At 35.2% G+C, this 25,201-nt stretch overlaps 1 protein-coding gene across 2 annotated transcripts; it reads right to left on the minus strand.

The window, feature by feature from the left end:
• Nucleotides 1-546: 546 nt before the first annotated feature.
• Osi14 (DUF1676 domain-containing protein Osi14) lies at nucleotides 547-18,603 on the minus strand. Of its 2 annotated transcripts, XM_067763052.1 has the most exons (4): nucleotides 17,617-17,890; nucleotides 7,806-8,235; nucleotides 1,136-1,341; nucleotides 547-1,070 (listed from the first exon to the last, which is right to left on the minus strand). In XM_067763052.1, exons 2-4 carry the CDS (start codon nucleotides 8,054-8,056, stop codon nucleotides 703-705), a joined length of 825 nt encoding a protein of 274 aa, XP_067619153.1. In that variant the 5' UTR covers nucleotides 8,057-8,235; nucleotides 17,617-17,890; the 3' UTR covers nucleotides 547-702. The 2 variants fall into 2 exon arrangements, with proteins under 2 accessions (XP_067619153.1, XP_067619154.1); XM_067763053.1 differs by lacking the exons at nucleotides 7,806-8,235; nucleotides 17,617-17,890 and adding an exon at nucleotides 18,420-18,603.
• Between the last annotated feature and the right edge of the window lie 6,598 nt (nucleotides 18,604-25,201).

Raw genomic sequence — 25,201 nt, forward strand, 5'->3', positions numbered from 1 at the left:
GTTTTCGCCAGTATTGTCAGCGAAAATTCCACAAATTCTCTCAAATCTTGCTATTTTGAACAAATAAATATAGATAAGAATTTTCAGTGAGGATTTACTTAAATTACTAATCAAAGTTGCAATTGCCTTTTTGTAGACAGTACTAAAAAATTGAAAATAAAAAGATGATAAAAAATTTTAAGGACTACCTTTATATAAATGGACCAAAAAATAGAAGAAAATTTTTCCTGTTGAATTTTGACTAAAAAGCTTTAACAATAGCTCTTGTAAAAGAATTTTGGGATTTAAAATTATAAAGGTAGAGCGCGTGTTTAAATTTTAAATAATCAAAAAGTTAATCCCAATTACATGGTTTGCCTTAAATTAAAAGATTGCGTTCCACCTTTATAGTTTTAAATCCCAAAATTCTTACAACAGCTATTGTTAAAGCTTTTTAATCAAAATTCACCAAGACTATGTCTGTATTAAAGGAAGAATTTTTAAAATTTTTTTATAATCTTTTTTTTAATGGTAGACCTTTGCGTCAAAAACAAATAAATAATACAATTTTCCATCGAAGAGTTTAAACATTTAATTATTTTTTTTTTCAATAAATTATTACAAACTATAAAATAAGCATTATAATTAAAAATAATAAAATTAAACGAAGGCACATTTTTGGCATTTCTCATGCAATACTGAACACATCGCCCTATTTAAAATTTAGCGTTGCTTTTGTTCAAGTTGTTCATCCTCCACGGACGCTTGTCCTCCATAAGCTAATTGCTGAGCCTCTAAGCTACGCGCATATGGGTATGACGAAGCAGCTCCCGAAGACCAACCGCCAGTGCTAGGCGCTGTCCAACCTGAGTTGTAGCCACCACCAAGAGCGCCACCAAATTTGCTACCCAAACCACCGAAAAGACGTGAGCCACTAACAATCAATGCTAAGATCAATGCAATCTTGGCCACAACTACAGCTTTAAAGGTGAGTAGAGCCAAACCACCAAGCAAAATAGGTAATACAGCGAAGAGTTTAGCGCCAATGGCAAGTGCAAGAGGTCCCATCATTTTCTTCAATTTTCCGCGACCTGTAAATGGAAGTGGAATCGTATTAAATTTTAAATTAAACCACACATTTTTCTGTCGCCTTTACCTTCATCAATCGCACGCGCTACTTCTTGTGTTGCTTCAGTGGGAATTTTCACTTCTAGACTGTGTGAACCAAGGAAGTCAGCAGCATTTTCCATCGCAATGTCCATTAAACGTCCGCTGCGCTCTTCTTCATTTTCAGGTAACTGTGCATAGATTTCGTTTTCGCTTAAGGCTTTAGTACTGCGGGATACTGGCAAAGGGGAATCTCTGTAAGTGACAGGGAATTAGAGAAGATTTAGTACAAGCGTACACGAGAGTGTGTTAGAAACAAATATGAATAGTTAAGAAATTTGTTAGTTCGCGGGCCAGCTGATGACGACTACTGATAGCTACTCCATCGTCGATTATGCTGTGAGTTCAAAAAGTTATGTGGAAGCTGTTTCCAGGATGATCCCGTAGTCAGCTATTAGGTTTGGTTACCGATAGTCGCGAAGTGCACTGTATTTAACTGCTGGTCAAAGGTTGAAAAGTAAACCATTCTCCTAGTTTTAGATCATGAAACGTAGAACTAGTGCTTGGAAAAAAAGGCGGAGCCACGGCATTTTCGCGCATAACGGCACTTTGAAAGTGAAACAAAATTAAAATACAACTATTTTTTGCAATGATATTGAAGTGGCCGTGGTTCTTAACTAACTCGACCGTTTTCACCAAAAATAGCTCTTGTTGTTGTAAAAGATACTTGAGTTCTCGTTATAGTTATTGCTTTCGAAATATGGGAAACTGGTTGGTAAAAAAAAAAAAAAAATAGCACAATAGTCAAACAGGAAGGCGAAAGCAATTTTCAAATGATATGTTGCTATTTTCTGTTTTTTTAATGGACGTTGTGGCAGTGCGCCGCCCTCAAGTGGCCCAATGATACCAGGCTAATTCTTTTCACGCGATCGATTTATATATATATATAAATATATATATATATATATATAAATATATATATATATATAATAACTTCTTTTTTTTGCCGAGTCTTTGATGGGCAGTGGTTTGTCAAGCGTCGAGATCTGAGACTGTTCAGATACAGAAGAGATATCATCAGCCAAGCGTAATGCTTAAAGAGAACAGAAGTAATAGTTTTATACATTAATTATTAATAGTCCTTTTTATAGAAAAAAGGAGTCCAAGCTATCAAATGTGTTTTAGTGAGAGTTATAGTCTTGGCATAAACACCGAAAAGTTTCATTTAGTTCGAAATTCGTTCTACATTGTTTCAGCAGGAGAGGTTTGAAGTGTCTCGAAGTCCTAGAGAGAACACAAAAGCTCACTTCAATCAGAAGGAATAGGTTTGAAAATGATCCATTTAAAAGTTTTGTCATAACATTTTCCTTCGACTAGCAAGATGTGGAAGATTGATAAGTTTTAACCGATTAGTATAAGGTGGAAGATTATATAAAGAGTCCCATTGAAAATTTCTCAAGGCAAATAGTAAAAATTGTTGTTGTATTGATTCGGGACTGTCTGCAGGGACTTGACAACGTGGATTCCAGATTACTGAGTCATATTCTAATATTGGCATAACTAATGTGGTAAAAAGTGCTTTAGTTACGTAAGGGTCGTTAAATTCTTTTGGACACCGTTTAAAAAATGCAAAAACACTTTGCCTTTATTCACTGTAGCATTAATATCAAGGCTGAAACTAAGTTTGGAATCCAACAAAACTATTTAAAATTTCTAGACTATAGTTGTTAATTGTATATGAAGCTGGCGGCGAAATTCTCCGAGAAAACACATAACTTTAAATTTTTTAAGATTGAGCGGCATATAATTTACATTGCACCAGGTAACCAAGTGATTTAAATCCATTTGAAGCAAGGAATGTTCTCAACAGACGCGTATAATTTGAAAAGTTTTACATCGTCAGCGTACATCAAGATTTTTTAGTATTTTATTATATTGGATAAATCGTTTACGAAGAACAAGAACAGAATCGGACCAAGAACTACAGAAGAAACATTGATGACCCCAGAAAGTGAATTTTTAAAGATTACTTTTTGCGTACGATTACCAAGATACGAAGAAGAGTGGGATTTGAACCCGCACTCCTACGATGGTTGAAGTGTTACAAACGCATTCAGCCACGTCATGCCTTAGTTGTTGCAAAACTTATCCCAATTGCTTTCTTTGCATATTTTTCTTTATTCACAGTCCATACTTCGTATGACATCATGTGGTAAAGTTATGCATTGGTAAGGCGGTTTCAAAGAAACTTGGTGTTGTTGCTTTTTGTTCTATTTATAGAACTACAATGAATTAACCTATGTTGTCTAATTGTATGAGTTTTAAGCGGGGATTACCCTTATTGCTCTGATAGTCTTGATGAGCTTTTAATCTATATACAAGAGGATCTAAAGATTATATCCCAATGATTCGAACGAAATTTATTGAAAATGAACTTAGCTAAAACCAATTTCATAATTTTCAACAACTACAGGGATATGCCAAGCATTCATTCTGAAAGGAGTTCATCTAGATGGTAGTTTCATATCGAGGGTCGATACATTAAAACACCTTGGCATTTGGTTTGACGCAAATTTAAGCTGGCGAGAACACATAAACAGAATTAAAATGAAATTATTACCTTTAAATTTCGCTATTTATAGAAATCGTAAAGTGATTCCACAAAAACAATTATGGCTTCTATACAACTCTGTGTTCATGTCTAAAATACATTATTTGAACCCTATATGGAATAACTGCTCTGAGCAACTTACAAATGAAATTCAGAGAATACAAAATAAAGTTATAAAAAATATTTTGCATTTGCCTAGAGGAACGGCAAGCGAGCTCTTATATCAAAACAGGTTGGATATTCGGAAATATGCTGTATTGCAAACTTTAGAAGCATTTTACAAAGTTAAAAATAATTTAATTAAACATAATTTATCTGTTCCAGAGGAACCAAATCTCGAATCCTTAAGGCACTATGGTGTAAAATTATTTAATAAGCTTCCGGACGAATTAAAAAATGCTAGAAATCTCCAATGCTTTAAAACGAAAGTCAAACAGCTACTTCTTAATAATTTTAATTTTAATATATAACTTTAATATGGCAACTTAATTGTTATGAGTATCACCGAAACCTGAATTGGAGCGTCGGGCCCTTTTTGTGATCGCGCCATCTCCTTTTAACATGTACTATCTTGTTAAGTTAGAGGGATTCAATGTGATCAATAAGCACCAAACGCTCCTATTTCTAGGCTCGGATGAATTTAAAACATTTTTTTTTTTTTTTTTTTGCTTTTTACTTAGGGTAATTATAATTAGTATTACGTTATATTAACTTATACCTTTTAATTTTTTAATTCTTTTTTATTTTTGTTCCATTTTATTCCTTTATTTCCTTTATTATTCTTTTTTTTTTCTCATCTTATTGTAGTAATTTACTCTCACAACAATTGATGCCAAAATTTATTAAAAACAATTAAGCTATCTTTTCGTACAAAAACAAGTTTTTTTTTTGAGAAAATCTGTATTAATCTGAATGCCGTTATCAATAAAGAAAAAAAAATTAATGAAAACATTTATTTGAAGCAATTTTTAATTTTATAATTTATTTAATGATTTGGGAAAAACTTAAACAACGTGACATCAGGACGGACAAGGCGACAGCTGTTTCGATTATACCTTGTGAATCTCTTCAAAGCCTTTTCTCCCGGTAGTGGGATATGAACCCGCACTACTACGATGGTGGTAAATTCCAGTAAATTGGTGATAGTTGATTTGCCCTTACAGAATCCATGTTGCGAGCTTGCAATTATGGGTGAAATAGAAAACGTTAGATGGTGGGTAACAATAGCTTCAAATAAATTTGTGATAGCGGTTAACTTTGCCATGTCCCGAGTTTTCTATTGCAGATTTGCTTCCATTTTTATAGAGCAGGATAAGGAAAGAATCCTTCCACATTGTTGGGAAAACACCATATATTAAAGATAAATTAAATAAATCTGTTAGCGGCTGAAAGATGTATGCAGCACATTTTTCAAGAAAGTGTGTGGCGATCGTGTCAGGGCAATATGAATATGATACTTTTAAATTTTTTAAATAAGATAATACACCTTCTGAAGATATAAATGGCGCTCTGATTGAATTACATGCATCAAGTTGGTACGGGTATTCATTAGGCGAAACGTTGGTCTCAAGAGAGTAATTTGATTTGAAAAATTCCGCAAGGAAGCCGGCAATCTCTTGATCATCGCTGGAAATATTATTTTTGAATTTCATGGATGATGGAAACCCTTTCACCCTGCGTTTAGAGTTTACGAATCCATAAAATGCTTTCGGATTGCAAATTATATTTCTTTTCATTTTGCAAAGATAAGCTCTGTAACACGCTTTGTTCTATTGAAAATACTTATGGCGTAGAATTGAGTACTGTAAGCAATGGTTATGTAAACCCGTCTTCTTAAACAGCTTGAAAGACCGAGACTTTTTATTTTTTTAAATTTTCAGCTCTTTAGTGAACGATACTTGTATCGGAATGTACACAAATCCGCTTATGTAAGTATTTTTTCCAAAAGACAGAAAATCGGGTAACATAGTGGAAATTAAATAGCGATTCGTTTCTGGGGCGAAAAAACTAACTAAGTAACTATTATTTATAATAATTTTTTAATTAAACGGTTTTATTCAAAACTATACTTACATGAAGCAATAATAATACTAAAAGCTAGAAAATAATTGGGTAGATCCTATGTACTAGTCATCATACTGCTCATCAATCTAGGCCGTTGATCAGACAATTAAACAAAAGCGTTGGACGCGTCAAATTTCTATTGATAGTCATATATAAGACCAACTGAACCTTAATCAGGTTATGCTACGCCTCACATTTTTAGAAATTTCACGCCCCCAATGCTTTTATTTAATTGTCTGATCAACGCTCTAGATTGATTATTAGTATTATTATTACTTCATGTAAATATTGTTTTCAATAAAACCGTTTAGTTTAAAAAACATTTTTTAAATTATTTTATTTAAGGCCAAAATAAAAGTCCCGCTTGATAACAAAGAAACTGCTTATCCGAATTAAAAAAATTTTACCCAATTGCCCTAAATATTTACAATCACATTCTTAATTACTCTCCCTGGGTACCGTTGCACAAAAATACAAGTCTTGCAACTAAAGAGAACAGAAATATACTAGTGTAAAACTAGTTCAAATATAACAAAAAAAAAAAAAAAAAATTCAACTTAAATTATGTTGAGTGGACACAATTTGAATATGTCCATGTGTGAGATTTGTTTCGATCGGGTTCCGATGCCGGAAACTACGAAATTTAAATATAGCAAATAGGGCGGGGACTGTTTTTAGCTGTGCCGAAGACCTCATACCTCACATGAATGGATCTGAAATTCGCGGGATGAAATTTAAAAAATTCATTAAGTCTGAACCATCGCTTGTATGCGATATATATATTTATATACATACATATACATATACATATATAACCGATCTGAAAACTTTTTCAGAGAGCAGTGCATGCCTTTTATGTGTCCATCCTGAGAAATTTAAAGCATATAGCTTAAAAATGAGGAGGAAATTATGTATGGGATATACATTATATATACATTTGTGGCCGATCTCAACAATTTTTACAAACAACAATGTGTGCCTTATATGTACGCATCCCGCGAATTTCAAGCTTAAAGTTAGTAAGAAGTTATATAAAATCTCTTATCTGAACAACCGGTTGCATTGTATATATTCAAAAGTTCAAAAAATCTCAACCATCAGCTACGGGGTATACTGAAACATTTTTAATAGAGCAATGCATGCCTTATATGAACCCATCCTGTTAAATTTCAAGATTCTAGCCTATAAAATGAGGAAGAAATGACGAAAACCCTCTTATCCGAAAAATTGGTTGTATGGGAGACACATGATATGTGGTATTATGAGTGGTCCGATCCGCTTGGTTCCGACAATTGATAAATTGGACACCCAAATTTATCGCCTCAACGAATTTCAACAATAAATCAACTCAGCTCGTCATCCCGATCATATCAGTGTATATTGGTAAAACCCATCTTCTAATTTCATGAAAGGTATACAAATCTAGTGAGAGCTTACCAACTTCTGACACGCAAGTATTGGGAAAAACCCTGAATATTGCTAAGTATGGTGGTATTTTTCGGGCTGGTTTTATTAACTAAACTAGTATTTTTTATGGCCTGGATCGTAAGGTAAGGAATGACTGACACTGTAAGTACAGTTGATAACCCCCTCTGCCCGAGCTATCTCGAAAAGGTTGATACAGTTGGAATTCCTCTATTGGAGATCTCTTTGATGATTTAAATTGGTAAATGAACAATAGTAATTTTAGATCCTTTTTGTGGTCAAAATATTTTCACTGTTCTTATATCACAGTTTACTGTCGTCCCTGCACAGGAAATTGCTCATCGGACAACTCGTCTTTAGCATTGATAGCCCGCACTATTTTTTCAATAACTTTTTTTTTTACAATGGATACGAAAATCATGTCTGCAACCCTTTTGGTCCATTTTCACGTATGTATACATTACTTCTTTGCATAGTTGTATGGATTACACAACATATATATTTTATAATCTCTGATTTTATCACGCAATTTTACTTTTAATGTCTGACATAACACACAAGTCTTTTATAGTATTCAATTCTTGCATAACACTCATTTAATTCTTATTTTTTCACACACCTTTTGAATGAGACACCACTGATGAGTTCGATGTTGTTGCTTCTTGCAGCACGATTTAATGCGGTAATACCTTTAACCGCCAAACAAGTGGTCATATCCTCAGCCTCGAAACAGCTACCAAGGTAACGAGCGGCAAGCGTCAAGGTGCTGCCACTCTCACCATCAATGCGATTGTCTTGCACGCTTGGAGCAGCCCAAGCGCAACTGACGTAAAGCAAGCATGTGGATGCGATAATAGCGAACACTTTCATTTTCACGAAATTCGAGTTAAAACACCGAAACAATTATATTTGCACAAAATATCGGGAGCTATTGGCAAGACAAGAGGAAATGCGAATTTCCGTAAACGCGAAGTTTTTTTAAGTTAGTTTACTGCGTTGGCGCGAACGTGCAACACTTAAGAGCGTTAAGATGAATTTGATCTACTTGTCTGAAAACAGAAACCCTTTTATACTGGACTTCAAAAAAAACGCACAAAACATCATCACCAAAATCGTATGTTGCTGCCAGTGTGCGGTAGGCTGTGCTGCGCCGAAAAAATCAGCCGCTGTTACAGCGCAGCAACGCTTAAGAAAAGTAAAGTGAATGAAGTGATAAAAAGGCGCTCTGATGGTGAGAAAAAAACACAGCACAGCGCACGCACTGCTCGTAAAGCGATGCGAAAACAAAACACAAATCATACATGAAATGGAAGGTTTTTTTTTTTAATAATGCGAAAAATAAATAAACCAAAACGACCCAAAACAGGAAAAGTGCTCAAAAAATTAAAAAAAAAAAGTAAAATATTTAAGCAAAAGCTGCGCAACCGCAGTTGTCATAAAACAGGTACTAGCAGCCGGCAGCGGTTAACTTTAGCAGAAATAATTTTGAAGCAATTATGATTAAAGTCAACGCAATACACTCTCCTCATTTTGGCGCTTCTCCACCCAAAAACTCAAAAAAAAAGTGAAAATGTGTCAGTTAAAATGGAAACATCGTTAAAAGTGTCTCGTTGCGCATGCGCAACACATGCAAATGTAAACTTTAGTCAATGTTTGTTGGCTGTTTTCACGCTTTTTGTTGTACGCCTGTTGGCAGCGCTCAAAACGTGGCTGAACAAATTTCGCCTTTACGTACGCCTTTAACTTTTTCATTGTTTAACTGTCGCATACAGCATCCACTACAATTGTGGAAAAGATGTTGGAAACCTTACTGCTAACTGATCACACCTAAGGATATATTGCGACTAACCTTGCGCCATATGGGTTAAAAATTATCTAGTAATACCTTTTTGTGGCGCAGACTGTAAAGAAAACCAATGCAATCCATGCATACTTATTTCACTGAAAGCCTGCGGTTTGCTAACAATTAGTATGGATTTGGAAAATTAGATAGCACCGTCCCTTATACCTTATCTCAAAAGGTGGACCGAAAACTATTTGGTTTGTCCCCATATATCTGTCTAGTGTAGGAATTGAAGGAGAATTTAACAAGGGGTTCCTTGGAGCGGTGCCCTATCCACACTTTTGTTTAATTTTTAAATCGCGAAGCTCTCTTTCCCACCACGATTACTCATCGATAAGAAATAAATAGCACGCCCATAACCCGTCGATAAAAATCGATAACTTACAGATGAAAAATCGTTAGTTGCGTCGACGGCATTATGCTACGGATTGACCGCTATAAAAAAATAGTGTGTATGCCCTTCGATAATAACTTGCATTTTAATGAGAATGCAACCGCAATTGTACCTACAGTTTAGAGCCGTAACAAAATCCGGAAATCTCTTGCTGGAAGCATTTGGGACAAGGACAAAGAAACTCTAATAGTCACTTAGAAAGCAACAGCCCAGCCCTTGTACGCTAAGCGTCTTTGATTCGGTCGCCGAGAGGTGAACTGAGTGAAATGTGTCGTGAAGAGCGACACGTGAATAAATTTTTTACATGACAGTCAGTCACACCCTGTACCTCAATTCTGACGTTTCCGTTTTAAGTCACGGGCATTAAAAGCTGTCTTGCATCGATGTCGTCATGTCGAAAGACCCTCTTTTTTCGCAGTATTTAAAAAAAACCGCGAACATAAAAAAGTGCTTAGTCACACCCTGTACCTCAATTCTGACGTTTCCGTTTTAAGTCACGGGTATTAAAAGGTGTCTTGCATCGATGTCGTCATGTCGAAAGACCCTCTTTTTTCGCAGTAATTAAAAAAAAACGGCGAACATAAAAAAGTGCTTATATTTAAGAATTCATGAGCTTAAAACCGGCTTATAATAATTGAATTTCAATTATTATGTTTTTCTAAGAGAAACTGAAAAGAAAGAAACATTTACTGGCATATTGCGATGGACCCATTTCGAAAACCGCCAACGTAATCATCATCAGGCAATTTTGTAATGTTATCAAAGGTTTCACAATTGAGACACCGGGATTCGAACCGTGAATCACATGGTGAAACTGCAGTAGCCTTTAACCACTAGGCCATCCTGCTGGTATTTGTTTTCATGCTTAATTCAGTTTTTATCATTTCTACACTAACCACACAATTGAGACATTTTGTCTCTATATTAATTTGTGTGCCATGTAGATTTGTTTTTGTAAAGTTCTTCTTCGTTGCGAATGAGAAGCTTTGTAATCTCGGGCTCAGTTGTACATATTTATGTATGTTTGTTTAATGGTGTGTTCAGTTTATACTTATATTTAAGAATTCATGAGCTTAACACCGGCTTATAATAATTGAATTTCAATTATTATGTTTTTCTAAGAAACATTTACTGGCATATTTCGATGGACCCATTTCGAAAACCGCCAACGTAATCATCATCAGGCAATTTTGTAATGTTATCAAAGGTTTCACCGGGATTCGAACCGTGAATCACATGGTGAAACTGCAGTAGCCTTTAACTACTAGGCCATCCTGCTGGTATTTGTTTTCATGCTTAATTCAGTTTTTCTCATTTCTACACTAACAACACAATTGAGACATTTTGTCTCTATATTAAGTACGTCCAGAAAACTAATGTTCTTAAATTATCTAGATCTTGCATAGGGGCAGAAATTAAACCACAAGAGAAGTAAAGTTACCCGAAATAAATTGCTTTATTGTTGGCTTATTATCGATAGCGAGTTATTGTTGTAGAGTTATCAGTTTGTAATACTCTGGTAAGAAATCTCTAGCTTTTCGATATCAAATCGACACCAAATCTATACCCTTTCGACAGCAAATCGATAACAAACTGGTAAAACTTCGATTTCAAATAGAAAGTTTTCTATAATGAGTTAATATTTTTCGATTAAAAACGACATCGAAAATAATTTTGATAACATATCGTTAATTTTACTTGAAATAATCGATAACTCTTCGATAATTATAAAGTAGGTAACTCATTGATGAACTTATTTGTCGATAACAAATTGCCAACAATTGAATACAAATCGATAACTTTTTGATAGCAATTCGATAATTTTTAATAGCAAATCCATAAGTTTCTGATGACAGATCGATAATGAAAAATACAAAACTTTTTGATAACATATCGATAACTTTTCGATAAATAATCAATAACTTTCACTAATCTAGGACAACACTTCTATTACTCAACGAACATTTTTCGATACAAATCGACAACTTTTGTATATCGATAAGTTTCTGATCACAAATCCATATCTTTCCATAAAACATCCACGACTTTTTGTTAACATATCGATAACTTTTCGATAAATAATCTATAACTTTAATTTATTAAATATTGTGCGAAATTTCGATTCAACGCGACATCAGGACGGACAAGGCGACAGATATTTCGACTATACCTTATAAATCTCTGCAAAGCTGCCGGGAGTAGGATTTGAATCTGCACTCCTGCGATACACGATTTGTTGACAAACATTTTCGACTAACGCCACATCATGCCAAAATACAACTTTATTCTAATTGCCTTCTTCTTGCATATATTTATATATCCGTACCAACATATTTTGTATTACAGTTATGAGTTTCAAATGACTTTTGTTCTTTGTTTGTTTGAGTTGATAAAAATTGCTTTAAAAATGTGCTCATACATTATGCAATAGAGCACTTACCACTAAAACCAATAATATCGTCAATAACATTTCGATAATAATTTCATAACAATCCATAGCTCGGCGATAAAAAATCGGTAAATCACTGATAACCTTTGCTAGCGACACAAAATTTACAACACCAGATAAATCGTCGATAAGAAATGGATAGCACGCCCACAAAACGTCGATAACAAACCGATAACTTATCGATGACAAATCGTTAATACCTCTATTAAAAATCATTTACACGTCATTCATTTTCGGTCCTGGTTTTGATTTTTTCTTCGGTTTTGACTACAATATTTTCTTTCCCCCCTCATCGACCTTTTATTTTATTTTTTTATTTCCTTTACCTTACTATACTTTCCTTTCCCTGCCTTGCCTTAATTTGCAGTCGGATTTCGCTAATATAAACTCTATCGCGTACATTTTGTATATTATGGATTTCCCTATATCGTGAACTGAGCTGCTTCAGATATCTAAGGCTGAGGGCAGAGTGCTCGCTAAAAGCTATGATAGGCGATAAGAAATTTTTATTTTCATTAACACAAATGTTGAAAAGAGACTGCTAGTTGTCTGATGCGTACCTTTCTCTTCATCAAATTTACTAAGGCTAGGAGTCTAGGCTCAACAAATTAAATCGATATATTCAATAAAAGGATGCTAATTAATGTATGGACTCATTTTTATTGTCCACACTGTAAATTCGTAGCCAACATGTACATCTAACAATTGAACAGCAAACAATTACCTGCAGGTTAATTTTGCACACACTTTCTTTCCTTTCACACTCTTCCCTTCAAATACTTTGGTACATGTAACGATGGCATACCGTGGATATGATCGTACTTGTTTGAATGCAGCCCCACCTTATTATCTCAAACATCATACAGTCCACCGAAAACTTCCTTTTGTTACTTTTGCAAGGTATGTATGTTCCATTCCATTGACTGTTACGTGTAAGGAAAAAATTAAAAAAAAAAAAAAGAAACCAGATGAAAAAAAAACAAGCCTACAGTATTTTGGTTATTGTTTTGTATGTAATTTCTTATCTGTCGCTTAAATGAGCTATTATGACTAATTTGGCTTTAAGCTATTTTGTAAATTTTGCTAGGCATAATTCAATAAAGATTTCATTAGGTGTAAAATTTCTCAATTGACATGAGTTTCAGGTGCTTTCGGCATTTTTTTGTGTTGTTTCTTTTATTCATTCATAAATTTTTTTTATTGTTTTGCATTTTTTGCGTGCTCTATCACTTTCATATATCCCTACCCACTTCGATGTTGAATTTGACCCAAATTTACACGCAAATTGATTAATAACACAAAATTTTTAGGTTATCTGTTAAACACATTTCCAAAAAGTGAAAACAAATTAATGATGATTTTTTTTTTCCAAATAGAAACATAAATATTTACTTTATCATAATTAGCCAATACAAATTATTGCCAGAGGCTACTTTATAAAGTTCAGTGAGATATTTAATCTACTAATTTGCGTAAATGTGCTATTTGGGGTATTTAGTCATACTAATAAAAAATGCGAATGTTAATCGAAGATGATTTAAGTTGTCTAGTTTCGGAAATAACTTTTGAAGCGAATTACATAAAGCTTACGATTAGCAATGCTTACCAGGCATTTCATCATAATCGTTGTATAAGTCCATGATGGTGTTTAGGGCGTGCGCTGGACTAGTCTACCGAAGATTCAAGTGGTAGGCGAACTAGCATCATAAATACATTCGTCTCCGCCCCGAGTTTAGGTATTTTAGGCCTTAAAAGGAATTGATTTCAATTTTAACTAACAAATACTTAAGTGCGGTAAAGGCTTCTATGCTGATTTCCACTAATCGGACTTTGGTGCCATATGCAGCATCAATTTTGGTTTGAATTTGGATTGTGGTTTCGGTTCCGGTTTACGTTTCGATTTCGGCTGCATTTCTGGTTATGGCTTATACACTCCTTTAGACTCTGGTTTCGGTTCCTATTTTAATCTGATTTCGCGCTCGGATTTGAACCGCATATGGCTCCGTTTTCGGTCCTGCCTTCGATACCGGTTTAGGCACCAGATTCGTTTCCAGTTTCGGTACCAGCTTTAGTTTCGGATTCGGCCAGGTTTCTTTCGAACATTGGTTTCCGGCTTCGATGCCAGTTTTGGTACTGGATTCGGCTTCTTTTCGTTGCTGGTTTTGGCCCGGTTTCGATCACTAGGTTCAAGTTTCGGTTGACTTCCAGCTCAGTTTCGCTTGACTTACAATTTCATTTCCCGTTTGGGCCCGGTTGCCTTCACGGATTCGGTTCCAGTTTCGATTCTAGTTTCGATTTTATTGCGGCTCATTGCAGATTCGATTCCGGTTTCGGTTCTGTAATGTGTTCTCGGGTTTTAGTTCTGGGTTCAGCTCTCGTCTTTAGTTCTGTATTCTTCGGTTGCAGTCCCGGTTTCACTTCCCGTACTTAATATGGCCTCAGTTCAGATTTAAATCCCGGCTGCTGTTTAGTTTTGGTTCTATATTCTATTCCTGTTCTGGTTTCGATTTCGTCTCCTGTTATGATTTCGATTCCAGTTCGGATTTCGATTCTGAATATGGTTTTAATTTCGGTTCCCGTCTAGTTATCAAAATCAATACCACAGTTGTCATCAAGACTGTACTATTTCCTTCCCTCAAATTTTTTTCAAAAGTGTTTTGAGAAAATACATAACTTTTGTGAAACAGCCCAACAGAGCCGCGCAATAGTTTTAATGGCTACCCTTGTACAGCTGCAAACCGTATGCACAGCGGTACAGTTGGTAGCCAAACTTGCATCAAAAGCGCTTGAGTCTGAGCTAAATGTATTGAAATTCATCAGCCAATTGGCATGACCATTCCAAAGGACATCAAAATGTTAAAAATGTCAGCTGAGAGCACGTTCAGGGGACAGAAAGGAACTAGTATCAACTCCTTATGTGATATTTCTGCACTAGTTCGGAACTAAAGTGATTCGCTACAGATCAGTTACAAAATAGTAATGAAACAAATCAGACAACAATCCCGAAAATATCTCAAAATGTTCCTAAAATAATCGCTAAGTTATTACAAAAGTGAGTAGAAGAGATTCGGAGTGCGAATTGCGGTGCCTTTGCACAATGTAAACCCTGTACAGCCCAACCTTTTTTTCGTTAGCCCAACCTTGGAAAAAAATTATCAAAAAAGAAATGTTCAGGCTGTGTGAAGCTGGCACCTCGAAATGCGAATTTTTTAATGTGAACTATGTCGTTCGTTTGCCAATCATTAGCATTGGATCCCCATACCTTTTTAAACGGTTTTATTTAGCTTGACTTGACAGGCTGCACGGCCCTTGTGAACGAATTTTGTAATTAAAATTGAAGTAACTTCCCGATAAGCTACAAGCTTGAAACTTGGAATATAGTTCAGAACCCGATGACAATGCAATAATACGAAAAAAAACTTCGATAGGTGGCACATGGATTGAAATATTTCAAAAAAACGTATTTGTGGCCCGATTTGGCTCATATTTGGAGCACATAATAAATACATGAATAGAAAGCGATATATGGAAAAAATAAATCGCCGCTAGGTGGCGAAGGATCGAGATATTAAAAAAAATAGTTTTTTGGTCTGATAAGGCTCATATTTGGAACACATATTACATACATGAATAGAAAGCGACAAATGAAAAAATCGCTACCAGGTGGCTCATATTTGGAACACATATTACATACAGTCCGGTAGAAATGACATCAAAATATTTTGGAGCTCGAGGAGGGACAAGCATATGTGGCGCTCAGACGAGTAAGCCTTTGGAAGGATTATGTATTTGAGGACTTGTAACAAATTGTCAGGAAAGAGTTTTTGTAATAATGAGTCACTAAATGAACTAAATGAATGAGAAGTAATAGGCAGTTAAATAAAGACTAAAAAAAATTATAAGCAAGTAAGTATATAACCGTTTTTCAGAGTACTTCTAGTACTGCGAGCACATAGCTGTTTTCGATCATTTCTAAGCCAAAAGAGTTATAAAATATAATAATTTAAAAAACATTTTTAAGTTAAACGGTTTTATTGAAAACAATACTTGCACTAAGTAATAAAAATACCTACACTGAACGAAATGGTGCTAGTAAAATCAATAAATATGTTCTGTTGTTCTTGACTTAACGGAGATTCGGTGAAATTCAGCGAATTACGTTTAATTCGACCGAGTTCTTTGTCAACCGAACAAATTAGTTTAGTCATTTCAACAGAAGAGAAATTGTCGCTCTTAAGTTAACAAAATTCTGTAAAATTGACAGATTCTTAATCAATCTAACTGATTTTTTTGTTAACATAACTGATCTCACTGGTCATTTCAACAGCGATCAACAGTCAATACATGAGCAAATTTCAAAGAAAATTTTACGCTGAAAAAAAAAAACACCAAAATAAGAAACCCACCAAATCGAAAAAACACAAAATGGGAGAACAACAAAAACTAGTTCTTCAGTTATCAATACAAAACGATAAAACCTTTTTTTGAATTTACTGTGCAAAAAATTATGAGTCGGCATAAAACAAGCAGGTCCCGTCCCGCCAATTTGTAGGAAAAATTAAAAAGGAGCACGACGCAAATTGGAAGAGAAGCTCGGCCTTAGATCTCTTCGGAGGTCATCGCGCCTTACATTATTTTTTTGTTTTTAGTAAATGCGTACATAAATGTATATGTAGCAAGCATGCGTATTTATGTATTCACATATTTACGTATGAATGTATGTATATGGCAACATAGGTACTTTCGTACAAAGCTGTCGCAAAAACTTTTTTTGTTCATTTGACTACTAAAATGGTCAATTACGAGACAACAATTTGTGCGCAGTTGACTCAACATCTTGTTGCGATGGATTAAAATTGACAGAAATTTCGGTTGAATTGACCCGTATTTCGGTTGATTTTACTAGTCTTTTTCTTTCAGTGTACTAAAAGTATAAAATAATTAGCTAGATCCTAGGTACTAGTCATCACACTCCTCATAAATCTGGGACGTTGATCAGACAATTAAATAAAAGCGTTGAACGCGTCGAATTTCTGTTAATATCATAAATAAGACCAACTCAACCTTAATCAGAAATTTCACGCGCTCAACGCTTTTATTTAATTATCTGATCAACGCCCCAGATTGATGAGCAGTGTGATGACTATTACCTAGGACCTACCTAATTATTTTATACTATTAGTATTATTATTACTTAATGCAAGCATTGTTTTCAATAAAGCCGTTTAACTTAAAAATGTTTTTTAAATTATTTTATTTTCATTAGCAAACCCTTGGAAAAAAAAATTGTTATTAAACAAAAAAAAAAGCAAAATAATTGTTCTCTCTCGTGCTCCGTTTGCCTCAGGTTAGCCCAGAAAAGTCCACCGTTTCAGTTTCATCGGAATCTGAAATCATGTCCTGGGCCAGGCGGTGGTTTTGAACACTTTTTTATTAAGACAATTTTTCTTCTAACGTCGGGCTAACTGCACAAAAAGGGTGGGCTTCCCTTGGGCGAACGGAAAGGTACGATGTTTTTTCCAAAAACCCCCTTCTACCCTCTAAAGACTTCTGAAATCGTTTCTAAAACATCCTGAATGGATCCTCAAGAAGTCCTGATGCCAATGTCGAAACTTTCACAAATTGCTTTCGACTAGCCTCAAAATTATCCGGGAATGTTCGGATACTGATAATATCGATTTATAAAAATTTTCTTTAAATCTGATAGCCTTATCTACTGCAATATTTAACTAGAATTCTATTACCGGCTTTAAGTATGTACTTAAATTTATTTTCCACAGGCTTGCTCTACATACAGATATGTATGTTTATACAATTTTTAATTGCTGCACACAACGAGAATTTGACCAGCATGAATTTTTATGTGTGCTGTTTTTAGTTTTTTTTTTAATTTACATATTTCCAGTTTATTTGCTACATATTTCAGTAAAAGTCACTGTCATTGTCTTTGAAGCCACCTACCGTTAGGGCTTGAACTTTTATGTAAATTTCTTGCACTGCTTTGCACTGAGGACACTAATCACCGAAACCTACATATTTTCCAACGAGTTAATTCCAAAAGCAAAGTTCAAACAAAAAAGTGACATGTAATGCATATATGTACCTATGTATGTACATACATATACAAAATTAGTCACATTTTAAATGGAAAACATAGTGGCATTAATGTGTGAAATGGTCAATGGCTCGCCCGTTGACGTTTAGTTTGCGTTAAACAATGTTGACAATTTGTACACTTTGTGAATTTAAAACCTTACATTTGGCAGAGAATTTCAAAATATACTTCCCGGCTAAAAATAAATGAGCCGTTATATTTACATAGTTATGCTAACATTGATGGTTATGTGACAATTTACATGGGTTTTCCAATTAAAGCACCGAAAATGAAAGTTTTTGTTGACGAATTTCAAAAAGGGTAAGAAATGGAATGAAATTGGTTTAGAAAGGAAAGTTAATTTTCCCTAGTAAGGAAGTAACGGAGTAATGAAGCTTATAAAGGGATAAGTAGTTTACAATATATTCCCTCTGAAGTAATAAGACAACTTACATATATCCACATACTTGGAACATTTTTGTAAAAACAACTTCCGATTTCGATATGAAAAGCTTTTCATCAAAAATGTATCTTTCTGCCTTGTAGATAACGTTCTGGGACGGCATAAAAAACAACTCACATGTTTGACAAAAAATCAAAAGCAGCACAGAAGGAGTAGGAGTGTTTGATCGCAGAGCAAACAACAAAAAATAACCACTAAAATATAAAAATGTACATAGACAAGCAACAAAAACACCACCTTCTCATATACCCATTTTGAATTCATACAAGTGCAAAATCTTTCTATTCCTCCATTCCCATACCTCCCTGTCAAATAATAGCTGACATGGAGAACGGCTGTCGCGAATAGCCAGATAATGGAAGAAAGGTTTGTTTTTTGCTCGCGATAAATAAATTGAAGCGCCATGAATTTTGAATTTCTTTTAAATGTATCTACAGAAAATCGGACTACATATTGTTATTAATTTTTGAAATTTATTTAATAGGGAAAATTTGAGCAGCCAGTTAAGCAAACATTTTAAATTATTTAAATAATGCAATATATCAGTCGTCTAAAAAAATGTTTGAAAAACTTTATTGAGCAAATGATTTAAGTAATCGAACGGCGATTTAATGCCAATTTCACACAGAGCCTTAATGAAATAATTAGTCAAGTTTTCTACATTAAAGCCCGAATTGAATTCAATCTTCAATACAAAATACAAATTCGTTAGCTTAATATGAAAATGTGCTAAGTCACTTTTTTGAAAAATTTTATTTTAATGGAGTTTTAAAACTGAATTCAAAATACATCGATCAAAAAAAAAAATATATATATATATATATTTTTATTTTTCATTTTTACGTGCTTTGGGCAATGAATCGTAAATGTGCTAAGTCGTCAGCTGTTAAAAAGAATGTGCTAAGTCAACCTGTCAATAATATCAATCTGAATTACTAGTAATTTTTTTGTGCGCGCATTTTATTTATTTATTTAATTAATTCAGTCTAAAAGTACATGCTTTGTTGTTGTTGTTGTTGTATTAACGATGAAGACACTCCCTGAAGGCTTTGGGCAGTGTTATCGATGTTAGTGGTCCTTTGCCGGATATAGATACGGTACGTTCCGGTAACAAAGCACTATTAAGGTACTAGCTCGACCATCTCGGGAACGATGACGACATTAAACCTTCTAGACCATTCCGCCCTCCCCACCCCCTAGTTCCATACGGAACTTGGGATCGTCAGATTGTCGGCTGTAAATGAAACAGGATTCGCCACGGGGTAGGTGAGGTAATTTGACAATTGGGTTGCAGAAGCTATATATATAACCCCTTGAGAGGGTTGCGCAGCACTACCCTTTGAAATTGGATACACCCATTTGAGACATGCCTTTGGTGTTTGAAAAACATTTGCGCTGACCATAATCTACTTCAATTCTTACATGTCGATAACTACATGCTTTCTTACAGACTAGTTAAAAATAGAAAACAATTCAAGCTTAAACTTATATAGGCTGTTATTAAAATTAATAACACTACTGAATCGATTTACTAGATGTATAGTCCTAATTATAGGTTCATTCATAGCATAATTCGTTTTATGAGTTATTTCGAGAAAATAACTATTATGCCGAGGATCACACAGTGGAATATATGGAATGAACAAATTAGATAAATCAGAGCAATTTGTGCTAAAGTTTAGTACTTTATGGGCAAGCATGAGTGAGATAAAAGTTTTTCTGTCATGCAAAGCCTGAAGACCAAACAATTTGTACCTGCTGGTATATTATAGGAGGCCGTCTGGCAAGTGAAGCATACGTAAAGGAATTTTTGTAAACAATTTTTGAACTTTCACAATTTTATAGGAGTTAGATTCATAGAAAGGATGGCATATTATTGAGCAATATTCAAGACTACTTCTGGCTAAGGATATATAAAGTCCGTTCAACGTCATAGGGTCCTTAAAGTCACTGGAGTTAGGTCTACTGAACCTAACCATTGCAACAAATTTTGAAACAACGGAGGCAATGTGACGAGCAAAAGAGAGTGTGGAGTCAAAAATTACACCCAAGTCTTTACTCTTGCCAACGATTAAGAGACTTAGCATTTAGTTTGTAGATAAAGTATGTGGCAGTTATCTTTTTGGAATAAGACACAACACAGCATTTGTTTGAATTTAAAAATAAATTATTGTCTGCGCACCATCCTCGGTGCCTCGGAGCAGCTTAAGCGCCGAACATACGGCTATAGTAGTATAGCGTCATCAATCACAAGACGAACAGACTACCTGATTCCCTATCTGCGCTGCGTGTGCGATCTTAAGGCCACAATAGAGGTGAACGGTTGGCGCAAGGGTGCTCAAATGGCGGACGAGGCTATACATGTGTACGCAGTTGGTTCCAAAGTAGAGGAAGGAGTAGGGTCTGCGGTGTACTGTTCTGATCCGGAAAAAACAGATCCTACAGGCTGCCGGATTACTGTAGCGTTTTCCAAGCGGAAATAGCAGCCGTAACCAAAGAAGTATAAACCCTGCAACCCTGCTGCAACCGTGCTAACTTTTATATTGACAGTCAAGCAGCAATTAAGGCAATAATCTCGCAAAGCACAGCATCTAAAAGCGTGTTAGAGTGTAGGCAGTCCCTGGAGAGAATCGGGACAGGGAGAAGCATATATCTATATTGGGTCCCAGGGTATATGCGAATAGATGGGAATGAAAAAGCGGATGAACTAGCTAAAAAGGGCGCATCACTTAAAGCTTGCCCCGTAAACGTCCCAATTAGACTGGGCGAGATTAATCGAAGGCGAGAGGTGCACATGATCGACCAATCAGGAAAGGCGTGGGTTCAAGCGCGGGGCTGTAAAGTGGTGAAGATTATGTGTAGGTCTTACAACCTTAGACTAACACAGTTGCTTCTATCATTAAAAAGAGAGGACTTTAGACTTATGACGGCTATTCTGACTGGACACTGCCTTCTGGCGTCACATGCTTTTAAATTAGGCTTGGTCAGTGATTGCAGATGTAGTAAGTGCGGGTTGGAGGAGGAAACGATCGAGGACATTCTGTGCTCGTGCCCTGCGCTTGCCAGGCTAAGACTCCAGCTATAAGAAGTGATACAGTTGTCAGATCTAGAAGCAGCAAGTGGCTTAAGTCCTAGGAAGCTTCCAGTATTTGCCAAGAGGACGGAGTTGTTTTATAACATAGGTCTTGGTTTTTGATAGGGTTTTTCAGGTTGTGAGGTCCTCATGGACCAGTTTAACGTAACCTAACCGGCAAAAGAGTCCAGATCAGAACCGCTAGAAATAGTTTGACAAATAAATAGTATTTAATATATAATATGTAATAGTATGAAATATATAGTTTTATTGTTATATTTCAATCATTAAAGGTGAGGAGTGATGGGGAAACATATTGAGTAAAAAGTGCAAAGTCAGGAGAAGGAAATTGTTTTGAGTGCGGAAATTGCGCTAAGTCATAAAATAGCTGCTGGGTTAGCATACATGATTTTTATTTATCTTTTTCAAATTTTCTACACTCAAAAGTATTGCAACTAAGGCATCCTCATTTACAGTTTTCAAAAAAAAAAAACAAGGTTATTTCAAAAATTATTGATTTTTTTTCGTCTCCTGTAAAATTTGTAACAGTTGATTTAGCACATTTTCACACTAAGTTAACGAATTCTTAATTATCTCATTATTGCTTTATCGAATGCCTAATCGAGTGAAAAATCCAATCGGTTTTGCTTGGTGCTTCGTATTTTATTGTCAATGCAACAAATGACAGTCAAATTAAATTATTAAATTATTTTCAATAATTTACGAAATATAGAAAAACACGAAAAAGTTCAAATTTAATTTTCGCTGCCTTTGCTGCAAAAGATAATGTGGCTTTTTCGAAAATAGGCACACATTTGGTTAGGTGCAACATCTATGCGTAGTTGCGCATGTATTTAATTTTGATTGTATTTATAGTTAAGAAGGAAACGGCTGCTTTCCATTTTAACTATTTTTTTTAAAAACGAAATATTTTTTGGGGCTGCTAACAGATGTTCGCTTAATGAAGCAAAAGGCCCTGTATGAAAAGGGGAAACTTAGTTATTTCATTAAATAGAATTGTGATTCGATTATACCGTTTTCACACAGAAACAGGTGATCCAGGCTGTTTGCTATTACGTTTTTTTTTTCAAACATTCGCCACTTGTATGAATTCACAATGCATATACCATATGTGCGAATGCCGAAAGCTGAAAAAAACTTGAAAAAATAAATAATTTTGCGAATAAAGTGTGCATTACCGTTTTAGCTTCAATTTCATGTGCCTTGTAATTATGTCACTTCCTCATCAGCTTGTTCCTTCAGTCTGTTGTTTGTATGCTAAACGTCTGGGTAGTTAAAAGCAATCGATAACTTAGATACATATGTATATCCCTTTCATGATTTCATGACTTTTTTGTTTGACAAAGTTATTTAAAAATATTAGTATTTATATATGTATGTACGAGCATTTATCCGCTTTACGCAGACATCAACACAGTCCAGCGAATTAAAACGCAGCGGCAATGGTGGCGAATGAAAGAGGGCGGGCCCCCACTCTGCTGGAAGAACCAGGTAGAAACGGTTTAAATTCCTTTGGTGGGACCAATTGGCGCCAGCTAGCAGAGCGAAGAAGCGACTGACGTGCCTTATTGGAACCGTTTAAACGTACCAGCATGGTGCAGATAGCTCTCACTTACAATCCTCGTATGCCTCCAAAATGGACCAGGAAATAAACCAAAATAGGGCCCAAAGGTGTTCGATCTGAGATGAAAATACTACCTTAAGTTGTCCCAAGGTTAACCCTAGTAGAAATAAATTGTATTTGGTTCCGCAATGATTCTGAATTAACGGTACTTTTGAACTGCTGCCTTACAAATATTCGGGTAGCTTCCGAGCTGAACTGCTTAAACTAAATCACCTCAAGCACACTTCGAATAGATGGATGGCTGATCACGGTCTTCAGCTGGCAATAACAAAAACGGAGATCGTAAACCTTGTGAGAAGGGGGATCTCCACTATCATTAATATGACGACTGGCGACCAGCAAATAGAAACATGTACTTCAACGAAATATCGTAGCTCAACTTCTCGAAGCACATCCGAAGAGCCTGCGAAAGGGTCTACACATTATCGAATCGGAGTAGATTAATGGTAAACACAGAAGGTGCAAAGCCATATACAAGGAGGCTGCTTCCACCACCTTCTAATTCTACATTCTTATGCGATGCAGAAAACTGGGCGGACGTAACCTAACCGGCAAAAGAGTCCAGATCAGAACCGCTAGAAATAGTTTGACAAATAAATAGTATTTAATATATAATATGTAATAGTATGAAATATATAGTTTTATTGTTATATTTCAATCATTAAAGGTGAGGAGTGATGGGGAAACATATTGAGTAAAAAGTGCAAAGTCAGGAGAAGGAAATTGTTTTGAGTGCGGAAATTGCGCTAAGTCATAAAATAGCTGCTGGGTTAGCATACATGATTTTTATTTATCTTTTTCAAATTTTCTACACTCAAAAGTATTGCAACTAAGGCATCCTCATTTACAGTTTTCAAAAAAAAAAAACAAGGTTATTTCAAAAATTATTGATTTTTTTTCGTCTCCTGTAAAATTTGTAACAGTTGATTTAGCACATTTTCACACTAAGTTAACGAATTCTTAATTATCTCATTATTGCTTTATCGAATGCCTAATCGAGTGAAAAATCCAATCGGTTTTGCTTGGTGCTTCGTATTTTATTGTCAATGCAACAAATGACAGTCAAATTAAATTATTAAATTATTTTCAATAATTTACGAAATATAGAAAAACACGAAAAAGTTCAAATTTAATTTTCGCTGCCTTTGCTGCAAAAGATAATGTGGCTTTTTCGAAAATAGGCACACATTTGGTTAGGTGCAACATCTATGCGTAGTTGCGCATGTATTTAATTTTGATTGTATTTATAGTTAAGAAGGAAACGGCTGCTTTCCATTTTAACTATTTTTTTTAAAAACGAAATATTTTTTGGGGCTGCTAACAGATGTTCGCTTAATGAAGCAAAAGGCCCTGTATGAAAAGGGGAAACTTAGTTATTTCATTAAATAGAATTGTGATTCGATTATACCGTTTTCACACAGAAACAGGTGATCCAGGCTGTTTGCTATTACGTTTTTTTTTTCAAACATTCGCCACTTGTATGAATTCACAATGCATATACCATATGTGCGAATGCCGAAAGCTGAAAAAAACTTGAAAAAATAAATAATTTTGCGAATAAAGTGTGCATTACCGTTTTAGCTTCAATTTCATGTGCCTTGTAATTATGTCACTTCCTCATCAGCTTGTTCCTTCAGTCTGTTGTTTGTATGCTAAACGTCTGGGTAGTTAAAAGCAATCGATAACTTAGATACATATGTATATCCCTTTCATGATTTCATGACTTTTTTGTTTGACAAAGTTATTTAAAAATATTAGTATTTATATATGTATGTACGAGCATTTATCCGCTTTACGCAGACATCAACACAGTCCAGCGAATTAAAACGCAGCGGCAATGGTGGCGAATGAAAGAGGGCGGGCCCCCACTCTGCTGGAAGAACCAGGTAGAAACGGTTTAAATTCCTTTGGTGGGACCAATTGGCGCCAGCTAGCAGAGCGAAGAAGCGACTGACGTGCCTTATTGGAACCGTTTAAACGTACCAGCATGGTGCAGATAGCTCTCACTTACAATCCTCGTATGCCTCCAAAATGGACCAGGAAATAAACCAAAA

The sequence above is a fragment of the Eurosta solidaginis genome, chromosome 1 (assembly GCF_040869045.1).
Source record: "Eurosta solidaginis isolate ZX-2024a chromosome 1, ASM4086904v1, whole genome shotgun sequence".
Lineage (NCBI taxonomy): Eukaryota > Metazoa > Arthropoda > Insecta > Diptera > Tephritidae > Eurosta > Eurosta solidaginis.